The 17,274-nt window shown below is 41.1% G+C and overlaps 1 protein-coding gene across 13 annotated transcripts in view; it reads left to right on the forward strand.

The window, feature by feature from the left end:
* Window positions 1–17,274, forward strand: part of LOC110988084 (synaptotagmin-16-like) — a 53,356-nt gene that overhangs the window by 27,864 nt on the left and 8,218 nt on the right. For 9 of the 13 annotated variants that reach the window (XM_087142609.1, XM_087142652.1, XM_087142564.1 and 6 more), the window contains one exon: window positions 15,025–15,176. In XM_087142609.1, the coding sequence (XP_086998735.1) occupies window positions 15,025–15,176 (152 nt within the window). Of the gene's footprint in view, window positions 1–1,988; window positions 3,137–8,424; window positions 9,090–12,473; window positions 12,913–15,024; window positions 15,177–17,274 lie in introns of those variants that run through there. The other 4 variants (XM_087142488.1, XM_087142417.1, XM_087142360.1 and 1 more) reach the window with 4 other exon arrangements.

Raw genomic sequence — 17,274 nt, forward strand, 5'->3', positions numbered from 1 at the left:
TTTCCCATTTTGGGGTATCAGCATTTACGCAGAAAATTCTGAACAGAATTCCATAGGGAGGCTATTTGTTGGAGGATTATACATGTACATGTGTATATGCTGATTGTGTGCATGTTATTTTTATGGTGATCCCTGACCCTGCCACACCCACCCAATTCTGGCCCTGCCCATCTCCCTGCCAAAGATTGTTTTAACCCTTATGTAGGCCGAGAATCAACAATAACACATCATCCTGATGTTCCACTTCAGGAATGTATTTTAAACAGCTACTAAGTACATGTAAAGTTTCAGTAAAGTTGGGACAAATTTACAGAACTTTGACAAGAGTAATCAAAGCTAGAAATCTTCTGTCTGTTTGCAGCAGACCAGAAAGCATTTCATTTCCTTTTTACATAAAGGTGCAAACTACCGGTATAAGTAATTTTGGAGTCAAAAATATTAGAATACTAGTATCTACAGACATGCATAATATCACCAAATGAATTCATTTTTACGCAATAGCATATCTGTATTTCTTAGTTCGCCACAGCTCTTGCACAAGATTTTTGAACATACCATTTGTGCAAGAGTTACAGAACGTGCATGTTGAAAGGAAAGGGAAGCAGAATAATGGAGCCAAAAACCTGAAATTCATAATAAAGCAGTTGATAATTATGACAGCACTTTAGTTTTCACTTTCAAAACATGTCTTTGTCCGGATCCATGCCAAGTTTCATCCATGTCGATCTTGTGGCTCTTGAGATATGGTACTTCCCTGTCAAGAATGTAACCATGGCATTTATTTCAACCCTGTGGAGTTCAAACTCACTGATCTTCTTGTGTTTACCAGCGGGGGGGGGGGACAAGACGAATGTCAGAGAGATTTGGTCCCCTTTAGATCAATGGTCCAAATTCATGTCTGCTAGGAAATTGTTCAGGAATTTGGTACGGGGGGGGGCTTTTGTAAATAATGGACTGATTGCATCCACTGCATGTAGAGTGGGTATTGCTGCCAAAGCAAAGTGTGTTTTGAGTGGTGTTTACAAAAAATAAAGCCGATTTATGATATTGTACCAAGCACATCAGTAGTCTGAGTATGGTACCTACCGGCGGCTTTATTTTGGTAAATGATACTTATGAAACATTTTGCATTTGGTGGACACCGTGTTAAATTTGTTGATATTTTATACCCACTATAGATCACATGACTTACATGTAGTTGGCGCAATTGGTCTATTGTACAGCCAATCAGATGTTATTTAACAAAGACGTACGGTACGTGTACATAGAGAAGTAAGACAAATACATGCAAGTGGAACTATTCAGATTGTACCGTTGGTGAGACTGATCAATATTCTCTCTGAATGCGTTATACAAGGCAAGCTGCAATGGGAGGGACATTTTTTCCTGTGCTTTCATGGATCTTTTGCTCAGGGGCCATCTTAGAGGGCACAAGTCTGTTGCCTCATCTCTATCAGCCATCTTAAAGGGCATAAGTCTTTTGTACAGCAGCCATATCACAGGGCAGTACTTCTATTTCACCAGGGTAAAATGTTCTTTCAAAAGCAAAACCGAATTGACAAAAGCCCTCTGGTCTATTTCTTCATGTAACAGAAAGGAAAATCATGCAGTATAGAATATTTGAAACCCAGCACATACATTACAATATGTTGCAAGGGAGGCCCCCACAAGCATGATGCTTTTAAGCTATATTAGGCCCTAGTCTTTGTGTGTGCTTTGTCTGCCGTGAAAACCAGAAAAGAATTCGAAAAGGTTCTTACAACACAAGAGAAGAGTTAAACACAAAAAGGGTCTCCTTTGTTGTAATATCATGTATAAAATATATACAACACAATACTACCTGAAACTGTGGCATTCTATGTTATGTAATCTTGGCCTAGAATCTTGTGTACTTTTGTGCACACAGTGTTCATGATGTCACGCCCACTAGTGTGATTATTGGCTTAGGCAGGCTGATATGTGTCAGTTGAGTTGTGCTTGGTGCGGCTGGAGTTTGAACCAGCACCTAGATGATTCTTCCCAGCTTTTTTTCAGTCAAAGGACTTCCTTGTGTGACCTTAGGTATGACCGCTGAGGAGTCAAAAATATTCAGAGAATTTACCTCTACTGTGGACCAGTACTGATGTAGCGGTGAGATTCTGGGCAGGGAGACCTATTGTGTTGTGTTACTGGTGCATGATGCATAAGGCATTGTGACTGTGCGGACACACTACATCTGCTGGTGTAGCCATGCAAGGTACATGTACATGTACATATACATGTACTGTACCTTTGATGGTTTTACCTTTGACTTCTGGTGGCAATGAAGCAGTCAGCATGTGAGTCCTATACCAATGTATAGCGGAGAAGTATAGAATTTGGACCTATGGTGAGCCTAACACCATGAGCACGTACGGACTGTACTGTATGTGTACTCAACTTTATTGTGTAAGCCTTTATGTTCATTTGAACATCTGCAAACTGCATGTACTGTACTAACACAAGTTGGTGAAGTACTGAAGAGATTTTGTGGAGCCTTGATGTATGAGTGTGCTGACTCAACTTCTGGAATGGTGATAATCACTAGTACAGCTACCTGATTTGTCACTTGGAAACTGATTTACTTGAATCACATGAGAGGCTGCATTGCTACGATCACGAGACTGCTCTGGTCACGAGTTAAGTTGGACTCTCTTGGTGTTGAACTATTCAGTTGAGTTGATCACTATTTTTTGAGCCATGGGGAAGAAAAGGAGCTTGTGTTGCTGCTGTCTGCGCCCTGTTGATGATGCCACTGAGGACCCTGTCTCTAGCACGCCCAATGAGAACACACCCTTGATGTCCTCTGGCCTGACCACAGTCTCCGAACTCAACAAGAGCGGGGCTGTCTCAGCGCCGGATGCCCAAAATGGCCGACACCAGCATGTACCCGATGTGATCGTGATCAGTGCGACCGATATAAACGGTGCCAAAAAATCGGACAAAAGCAAGAGCGACAGCAGCAGAGTGTCACTCCAGGAAGAATTGCCTGCGCAGACTGCCGAGACAGACTCCCAGGTTTCAGAGAAAGCTGAAAAGGAGGATGATAAAGGGAAGGCCTTCTCTTTTACATTTAAAACTATTGGCGATTTGAAGGCATCTATCGGTGCAAGCAAAGGTAAGATGTGTTTTAGGTGCAATGTTACATTGTAGGAAGGAGGCTTCAAATGGATACTTTTAAGTTTCGTATTTGTGACCCACTCCAGGAAAAGGCAATATAAAAAAAATTAGTCGCACCATGCATTTACGAGCAATGCCCTGCTCAATGTTGGATTCAAAAATTCCTTTATTCTGACAGAATCATTGAAAATACTAATTCTTTAGTCCTTGTGCGAATTTTGAAGGTGGTTGTAACACGAACATGTTGGTTGCTAAGTAAGATTTAAATGCCTACAACCCACATCAGAGCCAGGTATTTCTCGGTTTTGCAATTTCAATTGCCTGGAACTAATTAATATGCCAATGTGTCATAGCTCCGGAACAGGAAAGGGTATGGAGCTCAATCATAGATGTACATGTATATCAAATGAAAGGTAACAATGTGGGCTTTCTAGTCATGTATATAACTTGATTTTTTTTTTGCAGCTTATATCACCTTTTCCTGGAGCAGGTCACATTTACAGTTTCAAATTAACAACAGAAAGAGACTAATCCGACAAGGCATTATGACATTGATGTGGCATTTGCATAGAGGTTGTGTTTACGGTATGGACATGTACATTTATCTTCAAGCAAAGTTGAATTCTCAACTCTGATTGTTCGTCCATGGCAACAAACAGTACGACATATAACTGTTCTAACTCAATGCAGTGTGCTTTTTACACTAAAGCAAATTGTACAACTCTGCAAAATTTACTGTAAATTCAAAGATGGCGTGTTTGCGCACATAGGCCATTATAAAATCTTTGTTGCCCGCCAGGTTTTCTTGAAGAGAAATTCGCTATCATGCTCGCGCTTATGGAACACAGAATAATGTAGTGCATCTGTGGTCCACTCGCACTTGGTGAGAACTGATCAATACTGCACATGTACATGTACATGCGTGTTTAAAATATGTCTTGGACGGTAGTGGGACCTCATGACTTGCAAAAAAAAGGCACAGGTATCAAGTCACTCCTCTGAGGGTGTGTCTACAGCTCACAAGAACTGGGGGGTACTTTATGTGGTGCTTTAAGCAAGCATAAGATACTACGCAAGTTGTGGGTACAGGATGAAACTCTTTGGTGACTATTTCATGGATATTCCATTTTCTTCCAGTCTCGCCCTGACTGCAGTAGTCAGAAAATTGTTTGGTAGGAAACCCTTGGAAATGGTTGCAACCTTTTCAAAAAGAGGACTTTTGCTAGTGTGCACCCTCCAAAATATGCTCATAACAAATTTGTTTAAATGGCCATTGTGAATTGAACTGTGACTGTAATGCTTCATTGCAGATCATAACTTTATTTCATAATTTGGTTATTATTTCCAGTAATATAATAAATAGACATAATTTGCTTTTTACATGTGGGAAGTTGGGCCATTTGACCAAAAGTCGGGTACAGAGTGGTTGTAAAGTAGTCTTGGAAGTCAGATGTTTAAATTAATCTGACTTGGATATTGTGCCTTGTGTTTTGCGTTGTTAGCCTGTTGGCTTGCCATCACCCGAACAGGTGTTCTTTTCATTCACATTGAGAAACGAAGCCCAAAGTCTACGCCTTTGGTTTGGATTGTAAATGTTGGCTTGAAATATATAAGGCAAAAAACTGCGAGGAATGTAAGTTGAAATGTTCATACTTCAATAACCCTGCTGGTGCCCCTTGGAGGTCAATTAGGGTGAAATGTAAAGCCTGCAGAGTTTGGATAGACTTTTAATATTTCAGGTAAGTACAGTTGTATATGTATAAGTACATTGTACTTGATGTCCATAGTTTGCCCCAGCTTTAATCAGCCTATTGCTACATGTACGTACGTTGGAATGTTCCGAAGAATGTAAATTCTCTGGAGTTTCAGGAAAAGCCTTTCGCTGCTTGTCCTATGGCAATCAGTCATAGGTACATACCAACACCACAAGGTGATAATGTCATTTGAGGCTACAGGTGCTGGTGAGAGTACCCACCCTGGTAGTGTGATGATACATGTATATTTCATCGTTGGGACAAAGTCGAAAAGTCACATTGATGAGTAACAGGAAGAGGTGTGGGTATTTGCCATTCAGCTATAGCCCTCAGTTGAATGAAAAACACTGAACTTCATAAACGTTTTCTAGGGTAAAACTTCTGTCGTTATGAGCCATCGCATGCTTTAAATTGTGGGCCTGTGCACTGATGTGCCATCTTGCTGCCTCACTTGGCAGTGAAGTCTGATGGCTGTATCCTTGCTTATCTGTGTTTGCATTCTTTAACCCAGACTCTCAGAGTGATTTACCAGGAACCATACCCATTCACACAAATTCCAACACTATATGGTATACTGTGCACAAAAACTGTTGTTTATTTTGGGTATGCCTGAACCCATGTTAAAGCACAAGCAGTTTAGGGGTACAGTACCCAGTGCCACAAATTCGCACACTTTACTGGTGTTCAATTCTGTGTGGTTAGGGAAGGTTAGGGTTAATGTAAAATATCAAGGTCGGTTCGGTGAAACTCAAGATGCAACAATTAACTGAGCATTTTATTTTGTTCTTTACAATGTAGTTGTACATTGACTTTCAGTGCTGTGATCAAATACTTGCATGGAGCAATCCACTCTTTGCAGTAACAAGAGACAGGATTGATATAGCAACGTTATCTCTTTGGTGGGAATTCCCCATGTGGACTTACAGGGGCGTGACCAATCTCTATTGAAATGTAAGGTTTTCAGGTATGACATATTGTACATCGGGTTTGCTCACAAGCCTGGTTGTAACAACCTCCTACCAGCCTGTTGACCCCTTTCTTTGTTGATTAGGGGGACACAACTAGAGTGGAGTAGAGCACCCGACGCGAATTCATTCTGCCCCAAACAAGCACAAAAAATTGTCAGTGCCTAAGATTTTGAAATACTCTGTTTTGGGGAATGAGGAGTTGGCACTGTACGTACATGTAGTAAAAATCAGTTCTCTCCAATATGTACCATATTTCTCAGAGTAACTTCATATTTTGCATCTCTCCAGGACACTACCATGAAGTGATATATTCTATGATGGTAGGTCATGTACATGTACAGGGGCTAAGTTGAAGTTAAACATATGGTCCACCAGCATGGGCTTGCCTGACAGTGTGTGTTCAAAAACCAAAGAGAAATGAGACATAAATCCACTCTTAGTCTTGGTTCAAGACGTTATGAATTGTTGTACCAGTACATCTACAATTAGCACTTAAAAATATATTCAACCTTGCCACCCGTACCAACGTACATTCCCAGGTTGTGTTTTATACCGAGTATCCTCTAGCACCAACTTGTTTAAAACTTATCAAGTCCATTGATATTGATGCTAAAACTTCTATCCTCCCATGTTTTGTCCATTGTCATCTATTGTCTTAAGTGTCAATAGATCTATATTTGTGGTACTTCGAGGACCTTTGTGCAGTTTCAATTTCTTGAACGAGAAACCTGTGGACAAAAGTATCAACCTGTTTTCAGTTTACAAGAAATCTTGAGAGCTTTTAAAGTGTTTTATGTCCACACCTGTTTTGTACAATGTACATGTACCAATACGTGTACTTTGGCTGTCTCCATCAAGTGAGAATTAATTAATTGTTCTTTAATTTTTTGTATACTGTAAACTCAGGAAACGTGTAATGCTTTGCTGAGACTAATGAAGTGTATGGATTCATGACAGTACACAGGTCAAAAGGAATTCACATTTTCCTCGTTAAATACCAGTTTTAGAAATGATCAGTCTGTACCTGTGCCTTGATTTCTGAACTTGTACGCTGTGCATTTAGCTATGCATAAACAGGTAGAAATCTAAAGCCTGTTGGGTGTCTTGACGATTTGCATGTTCAGATTTTTTTGGCATGTAGGCAAGAAATAGAATGTGGGGTTTGTAGCATCTGCACATGGGGTTGGGGGTTCGAATCCTAGGAGGTGGTAACATGTCATGACCTTTGGGAAGTCGCTTGATGCCCATTGGTCCTTCTCCACTAGGGGTAAAAATGGTTCCCTGTGGAGGCACAGATGGTTGTAACATCTGATGAACCATTTGCACCCATATTGGCTCAGGCACTTCAAATTTTAGACACTGTACTCCCCAGGGGGCTGAAATGGTTTTAGGAATGTTTATGGACGTGATTAACAGGGATAATAATGATGAAGGCCTCTTGATCAAGTTCTCGTTACCACCCTCAAGTTTACATGGCACAGTTTGTTCAATCATGAAAAGGCATGGTACAGTATGTGCTCTGTGACAGTTGTGTTTTTACAATGTACTCACAAGTGGCTTGTAAAACCATGGCTTGCTGTCAGTACACACTTGTACGTATATATGTATACATACACTGTACGTACATTCACAAAGTGTAAAAATGTCTCATGCATAAAATACAACCCTCTTTAAAAAAATTTTGTGGGAAATATCTGAAAGTAATCAACATTGATATTTTGGCAGTCTTTAACTTCCCTTATGAATATCAAGCAAAATGAGTGTTTATTGAGGTGTTTCTGATGGAGTTAACTTTGCTTGCAGTGTACCGGTAGTCGTTTGAAATTTGTCACTGTTCTCTGTAAACCCAGTACATGTATGTACATGAACAACTGTGTCAGACTGGAATTAGTTGCTGAAATTTGCTGCTTCATGGGGCATATAAAAAAATTTATTGGCTTCAGTGCACAGCTGGCAGCTGCTAACATGAGACTTTCTGTAGGTCACGCACGTATGTGCACAAAAGGACATGTACATGTACATTTTGTACAATGCATGTGACATATCATTCTTGCTATTCTTAGAGGAAGGGTTTGTCCGTGGAAGTCTTGCATACCCATTTTTGGACCGAAATCCGGTTCAGAAGTTGATGTTATTTTGCAGATAACTTCGTCATATAATGCAAAAGGCAGTGGTAACAAAATTATGTCCAGACACCAAATCCTAGCTATCAGTGAAAGATTACTGATGCGTTACGATCAGTACCATACTCATGTAAGCCTGCGTGTGTTTGTATCTGTACATGTAAATGTACACTGTAGATTGCTGACATTAAGACAACAGCTTCTGCTGGTAGGCGTAAGTGCAGCTTTGCTTAATATCAGCATTGATAATTTTATGCTGAGTGTTGAGCTGTAAAGACGTACATGTGCACAAGGTACCAGGTACTCTGCATTCTGCACTAGAACGTGGTCTCTTGTTTCACCTGTGTACCGGTGTATCATCACAATATGAGTCGGTTATTTATATTACATCTGTAGAGCTGTAGGTATTGATGTCACTGACATAGGGTGTTTTTTTTTCTCTTTGCCGTGGCCTGAAGTCTGACACAGCCATGCCACCTTGCCCGGTATCTTGTAATCCATCTATTTGCACATCAGATGTCTGCTGTGCAAACTACCCTTTGGGATGGAATTGCCAAGTATGACTTGAAGTTCAGGGTGTGCAGGAGTGAGTGCTCTGTAAATTTTCAGGATCATGTCGTTGCCTGACTTGTTCCGAAGGTACCTAAACTGGTGCAGCTGTTCAGAACTGGCCTACAGCGAGACGAGCTCAGAGCTCTCTTTTGGCGATCCCACCCCTCTTCTCAAGGACTGGTGTATCATTCCCTCTATGGGTGAACATCTCCAGGTTGAGACTTCCTCTCACTGGCCCGACGATGCATGCTCCAGTACCTCTAGCACGCCAGACATCATTCTGACCCGGACGGATGCAAGCTCTCAGTACCTTTACCGTAGACCGCCTTCCCCTAAGCCGCCCTCGCTATACTTCACCAGTCCCAAGGTGGGCATGGCTAGACACTCTGCTTATTCCTCATCAGCCCCTACTGCAGTGAGACCACGAAGGACTCACGACCCTAGTCACAAATACGGTGCAATGGGCAAACAAACCAACTCAAGGAAACCGTATTCATACGAACCCATCCAAGATGAACTTTTGACAATGCAGATGCAAAGTCGTAGTCTCTATGGTAAGTTTTGTGATTGAATAAATTCAGCAAAGGCTCTTGGGAATTTGTGGGCGAGGGGAGTGTCAAGTACATGTGCCTCATTGGTTTGATATTTCTCGTAAACCACAGGTGTTTTTAGTGTTTGAAATGTGCGGACAACTGGTAGACAGAAACATTGTGTGCAAGTTTCTGTGTTCATGTTATTTTTAGCTCAGATTTGGCGGGGCAGCTGTTGAATTGTTTCATTAGTTTTTCTCTTGTTATTTTGTTGTACCATCATATTGTTCCTCAATAGCAAAGATATTACCAATGGTGAAATGACATCCATTGTAGTCATGCACCATTGCACATAAATTAACCTGTACATCTCTGTGTACTTTGCAGTGTGGATACTGTTTTAACGCATGCTTGTGTAAATTCATAAACAGATGTGTGTGTGTTGTACATGTAAGAGGGAGCTTAACGGCTTTGTGTAAAGCCTGGCATTTTGTCCAGTGGTGTTGCTGGTTATCCAAAACCAAGTGTATCTAGATTAATCCAGGGACCGGAGTTAGAAGCCGTTACCATTGGAGCCATCCTGTTTGCACACGGATGGTATGAACGTGTTGTATTTCTTTCTGACCAGTAGAGTGTTGTAACTTGACGAAATGCGCACATGTACCCAAGTTAATACATGTAGGTGCATGGCAGGTGCAATAGCCCTGCAGGAGTGGTGTCTCCTCGGATTTGTCTATACACTGCAACGTCAGTTCGCAATGGCACTTCTTGTAGAATGGAATCAGGAAAGTTAAACTTCTGCCATAAATTAACTTGAGCCATGTGTCTGCATCAGGTTATTGGTAAACAGAGGAATTTGCTGTGGCAACTGTAGCCACATAGGAAACTTATGCCAACTAGCAAGATTTCAGAGAAAATCATTTATTGCACCAATATTTTTGCAACATTAACTTTTCCATTGAATGTACACGTAGATTTCACTGTTCTAATCTAACTTGATTTTCTCTTCAGCCAAGGTATGATTTTTGTTTCTTTACTCGCACCACCTGGGGTCTTTGTTTTTGTCTAGAATTCATTCACTTCAGTCAATGATTTCTCCCCCCTTTGCTAATGGATCTCACTCTTGATCCTTTTTCTCATCGGCGGTATGGACGTTTCCCTTTGAATCTTACAAAATGCAACAGGTACAACTACATGTACGTTAATGTAGGGTACCTTCTAGTACAGGGGGTCACTGTAATTATTGGCATGTAACTGGACAGAATGTGTTGGGCTCAACAGGTGTCAAAGTTTGAGTCATTTGGTATGGACAAGTCTCTGACTTAATTGCAGCATAACCTGACAAAATCAAGCACAATCCCACTCGTGGTACCACTAGCCAGTCACTCCACTGTATATTCAACACCATCACACTACGCCTTTGTTCTTCAACCCAACAAAACTGAACAACACATTCATAATGTACAGTACCAATCAACCTTGGACACGTTGGAGTTTGAGAGACTTCGGGTAGTTTGTATATATGGTTCAGGAATGTAAGATGACCATGCAGTGATATCAAGTCTGCAGCTTACATTGGTACAAGTACTGCAGTTTTGCTGACCATCACCATAGATAATATTACAAGTATTAGAAGCTAATGGATAGGAGTTGTAGACTGAATTCTGTGAGAGAACATGGTGGTTTGTTTCATCTATGATTGTGTAACGATTCGTCTCCGCAATATGCTCAAAGCTGCTTTCAGTTAAAAGTTTGAAGGGTAGCAGTCACTCCTACTCCTCTTCCCGTGCCCAAAATGGAGGAGACCTGATATAGGATTTTATGACTTGAATACCTGTAAGAATGCTTTTTTGCAATGTTGCTATGAATTTCTACTTCTTTTAAAGCAGTAAAAGGGGAAAACTTTAATATTTGTGTTTCTGTGGTAATGAAATTTCAATATTCATTAGTCAAAGCATGATGTCATACAAGGCAGAACGGTTGTGTCTCCATAGCTCTGTATACAAATATCACACTTAGTTCTACTTTTTACTTGTTTACCTAAAAAAAATCACCAAGACTGTGTTGACTTTAAGTTTTGAGTTCAAATTAGATCCGAACTGAAAACCTCTTCTTAGTTTCTCATCTTTCCTGATTTCATTAGTTACAATACAATGTCAGCCTCACCTTTCTCTTGACTTAAGTTACTATGCATAGTGTACCCAAGTGTGCAGGCTTTAATATTCAAATTGACTTGACCCTGTGTCAGAGGTCACTGGAGCAAGAAACTTTCTTAATGCATGTACATGTACATCCCATTCATGTGTGCTGCTGTCTCTATGAATAGATTGTTTCTTCATAACTGGCATAGATTTTTGCTTACCAGAGCTCTGCAGAGGTTGGAAAACTAGCTGGCCATCAAAACATACGTGTACAAAAGAAGAATTAATCAGTCACAGTATATTATTAATTGCATACTGCAGTCAGAATAGACAATAAACATTCTGATAATCCGATAACTGAGTGAAAATAAATCCTTTTTAACACAGATGATGTAAACGTACTTCCTGAGGCAAAACCTTCCACCAACCAAGGGTGAACTTTCTGTAAAGTTTGGCTTCCATGTATTTTGCAATATGAGGAAGGTCTGTTTTCCATTGATATTGAAGAGGTAGTTTTGTCCAAGTGCACGATTCTTGTACCATAGGATTGAAAAGTCTGGCTCCCTAAATTGTGAATTTATATTCTTCAAGTCACCGTAGTCAGCAAACAGTTTGCAGCAGTTCTTTTTTGAACATTTTTGTAGAACAGTGATAGATTACTGAGTAACAAAAGTCCAGTCTTGCCTCCAACCCAGAAAGTAAGAGAGAGTAAATTGTTCTTTAATTTTGGATATTTGCCCTGCCCGGCATTGTCCATTAATTTATGCTGCCCATAAATTGTTCTTTAGCATTATCCTTGACTTTGGAGCAGTCATGGAATTTCACATGCTGGGAATGACAGTTTCATTTTGCAGCAATGGGTTGGGTGTGTGAGGCTCGTGTACTGCAGCGTACTGTAGGTGTGAGGAGGGCCGTCCTCCATTTTGTTGTATTCTACCACTATTGTGCAAGACCTGGACAAATTCTTAAATGAGTCTGGGACTGTTAAAGTGGTAGTGAGCCGGCAGTCAGGTTGTATTCAAGCACAGATTTTAACTAAGCTGGATGTCCAAACTTTCGGTTTCCACTTTTTGTTCCCGTAACTCAGGAGAAGAAAAGTATGTAGCCCTGGTATGCCTATGAGGTCAGTGGGGCGTGCATGGGTTATCAAAGCAGGGGTTTGTGTGGTTAACCTGGGCCCAGTAGACTCTCTTCAGATTTGCCGTTTGTCATGTAAATGATTAACCTTCCATAGGTGTTTTCTTTTCTACCTGGCTGTATACTTCACTAAGCCATACATACATGCTGGGCAGGTTGGATCAAAGGGAGGCTACGGAATGGAATGCTCAGATCTACACATAGAGCGATTCATATTCTTTTGGTGGATTTGAGACCAAGTTGACAGGTGTATACTTTATAGCATAGTGTCACTATGTGTTGGAAATGCTTGTCGCTCTGCCCACCCTTTGGCGTGTCAGATCCAGCTCAGACTTTGGCCAAAAAGCAAGCGGGCCGCCAGTCAAACAGAGAAACCGCAGACGGGGATGAATATCGCAAAGCCTACAACAATGACAACATATCAGTGGAGGGTAACAGGGAGAAGGAAGGGTCATTGAAGGGGTCCTTCAAAGGGTCCACTGCTGACTCGGGACTGTGTGAGAATGGTTCTCAAACTGCAGAGACTGAGCAAGATGTTTCACATACAACAACGCTTGACGGCCAGCAAGGTACCAACATGTGTCCATGAGTGCATACTTAACCTGTATTCCAGTCTCGCTAGTAGTCAGTGGATACCAGTCGTATGGCATCATGTACATGTACAGTATGTATTGCATGCATCCATACACGTTCATGTACTTTGGTGCTGCTGGGCCAAGGATTTCTCTGTCTTCTTGGCGTTCTTGCCATCTTTTTCATACCAGTAGATGCGGAAAATTTCTTTTTTTGTTCAATTTTTGTTGTTTCCATTGGCATAGTCTGGTAACTATAAGGTTGTTCAAAGATAATTTCTACCTTAGGTATATGAGTAAAGATAACCCCTTGTTAATACTCAGCATCCTCAAAACTCGTGACACGTCAGTCATGGATCAAGAATTGTTATTCCAAAGTTGTTACACAGCATTTACATACCAGTACAGGTAGAATATGGTAGCTTTGGGGAATTATCACTTCAAAATAAATTGGGCTCAGGCACTGACCTTAAAAGTGTGAATTAAGTTTGTAACTTATTTAAGAAAAACTCAGAAGTGCATTAATTCAGAAAGAATGAAGCTTGAGTAATTTCCATGGAGAATACAGTTATCTTAACTTAAAAAGTTCCATGCGTGAACTGGTTTTAGTGGTGACCCATAACCCAACAATTTGCAGAAGTTCTTGGAAGCAAACTAGTCTGCAAATGGTTTCCCCTTTAGTTATTCTTACATGACATGTAACTGTTGACATTACTAGGGAGTTCCTAATGGTTCACAAATATTAGAAGTAGGCTTGGAGATGATTCAAAATCAACAGTAAGGTGACTCATTTGTTTGGTTGGGGTTCTTCACTCAAAGTAGGTGTGTTGGTGTGATTTTTTACTACCACAGTGGGATTAGTTGTGCATGATCAAATGCAACCAACTCTTTTTCTGGTGTGACTAGACAAATTACCTTGTTCAGTAGAGTTTATATTGTTAGAAAAGGACTAGGTAAACAACAAAAAACTTTACGGAAGTTGGTACATCAGAAAGTGAAAACACTGTCGTGCAGAGAAGAGTTTTGTTTTTCTTCAGTTGACTTTGATAGTTAAATGAAATGTTTGAGCTTGAGATTTAATGAAACTGTTAGCCAATCTGAACTGGCTTGAGGTATTTTGGGATTGCACCCTTAAAAAAATCCACTAAGTTTTTCCTTAGCTTTTTCCTGTTTGCTTTGAACTACTGCACATGAGCACAGTGAAATTATTTGGTATAAGTTACTTTCATGGCATTACATACATGTACATACATGTAATGCAGTGTACAAGAGGAACCTTGTGTAATCAAGAATGAAAACAATGGAGAAGAAAGGATTGGGACCTAAAGTTTTCCTTGTAAGCAAGATATTTATTAACAATGCTCTTATTAACATGGTCGGACTGTATCGTGATTACTTCAAGGGTTCTGTGTGTGGGTATGGGTGTGTGTGTGTGGGGGGGAGGTAGGATTCTGTCTGTGACAAGGCACTAACAGAAATGTTGAAGTACTTTTGGAAGGTGGAGCAGAGCAAGGGTTTAATATAGGTACTTTTTTCCCCTGCCAAACTGCTAATGATTTGGTATGTGGAATGTGCTGTGATGCACTGAAGTGGACATGGACGAGTTCTATAATGAGGGCAATTTGAATTTTACATGTTTATTTTCTTGGAAGAACCGTGTCCAAAGGACATGAAGGCATATGTAAATCTTGGCTTCTTTTAGCCTTCAATGAATTGGTGGCTGGCCAATTTTAGCTACCAAAAAAACAAAACAAAAAGCAAAACAAAAAACACAACATCATGAAAGTACCTAAAAGTTAGCAAAGTTTGTATTTAGACCAAAACACGTGCTAAAAACCTCAATTGTTTTCTGTGTCCTCTCTTGGAATACCTTGCCAGACATCATTGTAAGCACTGGGTTTTTTTTGGCCTAATAACTTCTGATGTAAAAGTCAGCCACAAAGAAAGCATATTTTTTGTTAAGAATGGTCAAAAAAGTCGACATGTATAGAAAGCATTCCAATCCATAACATTAGCACATGCTTCAGTGAAAGGCACACTTAGTAAAAAGGCAAACTTTGAAAAAATTGAGTTTTTCCAATCAATTGATTTTTATTCTTTTGGTGGAAGGTGTGCGAGCTGATGACATCTCACTTGCAGAGCAAGGAGACGCAAAAGGCAGCGTAGGGTCCTTTGAGTACCGTGATGACCCAGAAGACACCAGGGTGGATGAGGATGGAGATGAGTCTTACTTGGTTGCTGCTGAGGAGCCTGTGCCCGAGGTGAGTGTTGGTTTTAGGGAATCATTTGGGGGAGGCCAGCAGTGTCTGGAGCCTGTGCCCGAGGTGAGTGTTGGTGTGAGGGAATCATTTGGGGGAGGCCAGCAGTGTCTGGAGCCTGTGCCCGAGGTGAGTGTTGGTGTGAGGGAATCATTTGGGGGAGGCCAGCAGTGTCTGGAGCCTGTGCCCGAGGTGAGTGTTGGTGTGAGGGAATCATTTGGGGGAGGCCAGCAGTGTGTGGAGCCTGTGCCCGAGGTGAGTGTTGGTGTGAGGGAATCATTTGGGGGAGGCCAGCAGTGTGTGGAGCCTGTGCCCGAGGTGAGTGTTGGTGTGAGGGAATCATTTGGGGGAGGCCAGCAGTGTCTGGAGCCTGTGCCCGAGGTGAGTGTTGGTGTGAGGGAATCATTTGGGGGAGGCCAGCAGTGTCTGGAGCCTGTGCCCGAGGTGAGTGTTGGTGTGAGGGAATCATTTGGGGGAGGCCAGCAGTGTCTGGAGCCTGTGCCCGAGGTGAGTGTTGGTGTGAGGGAATCATTTGGGGGAGGCCAGCAGTGTCTGGAGCCTGTGCCCGAGGTGAGTGTTGGTGTGAGGGAATCATTTGGGGGAGGCCAGCAGTGTCTGGAGCCTGTGCCCGAGGTGAGTGTTGGTGTGAGGGAATCATTTGGGGGAGGCCAGCAGTGTCTGGAGGTCAGTTTTGGTTGTGACGAATATTGAATGTGATGATCAGAAAATGACAGTGGATGGGGTGGGGTGTCACAATGCTTAAGAACATGGTTAGCAAAATTAATGTAAATTAGCTGTGTTGCCAATGGGTGTAGCATTGTAGAATGTGACGGCCTGGTGAGTTTAAGAACAACTTTTGGATTTTGAAAGCTGTGAATCTAGGACAGCAAAATGTATTATAAATCCAAATTCTAGAGCGTGAAAGTAGAGCATTTGTAAATGCATCAAATTGAATTGGTATTAATAGATGATTCAAGCTCGTTATACAGAGTTGGTAGTATTCTCTAATAGACTTCTGCCTTAATGCCATCTTTGTAGCCTTATTATTGCAATTTAAACTTAATTAATGGGTAAACAAAACATGTTGCATTGGCCAAACAAAACCCTGGCTATGTGCCAGGTGTGAAATGTATAGGATAAAGAACAATGACATAGGGCCTACCACCCCGGTAACAGGTATCCGTAATATGCGGGGTCTATCATGTGACTCGCATTACCAAACGAGCAGAGAAGCAACGCTGTGCATCAAGAAATGCTCACCAGGTGAAGAAGCCATGCATAACTTATCTACATGTATGCATTGTGCAGGGTATCTCTGTGTGGTGCAACTTCAATGCTGTGGCTTTGGCTGGACAGTTCTCTTTGTCACTTGTCGGTTTTGCACTTTTACACTCAATACAAACGACCTGATCTGTTGCATGGGATGGGGATCGGCCGGGCAGAGCATTCAGCCCGGGAAGAGCTACTGAAAAGAAAATATCCTTGACCTTCTAAACTAGACATAAAATGAGAAAAGCACCCATGGTAGAAATCAGTGAAAAAGTAAAAAGTGAACACTGCAAAAGACAGAAATAAATTGGGAAGGGAATCACTTTTCTCCCATCTCGTCCAGTTGCTCGCTCTTGTGCAAAGTTCTATTTGTCTGCATTACTTTTTCTCAGTCAAAGTTGTATCAAAAAGTCAAAGGACTGGTTACTTTTTATAATGTAAATATTTTCTTGCTGTACATGGAAAGGTTGACCAATTGGCTGCAGACCTCTTCAAATATTTCATTACATGTACCAGTATTCATTAATGTGTCAACAAATTTGAAACATTTTTGTTTCATTTTGAGTGCTTGTGTAATCAAGGAGGTACTAGTGGAATGCGTTTTACATTGCAGATGCGATTAAAATGCGATTGTAATCTAGTGGTAATTTTAAGCCATAGTGTGCCACTCGTCTGATAAGGCTTTTGTGCCTGACAGGGACGAGTATGTACAAAAGCAAACAGTTGCTTGATTGAAGTCCAATTTATCATGCTGGTGTTAAAGTCTGAAAGGTTTAAGAGTGCATGATATGTACCCGATGTTTTGCACTCGAGAATTATTGACCAGCGTTTA

Source organism: Acanthaster planci, linkage group LG01 (genome assembly GCF_054643075.1).
Source record: "Acanthaster planci isolate LZ-2023a linkage group LG01, COTS_SCS, whole genome shotgun sequence".
Classification (NCBI taxonomy): Eukaryota; Metazoa; Echinodermata; class Asteroidea; order Valvatida; family Acanthasteridae; genus Acanthaster; species Acanthaster planci.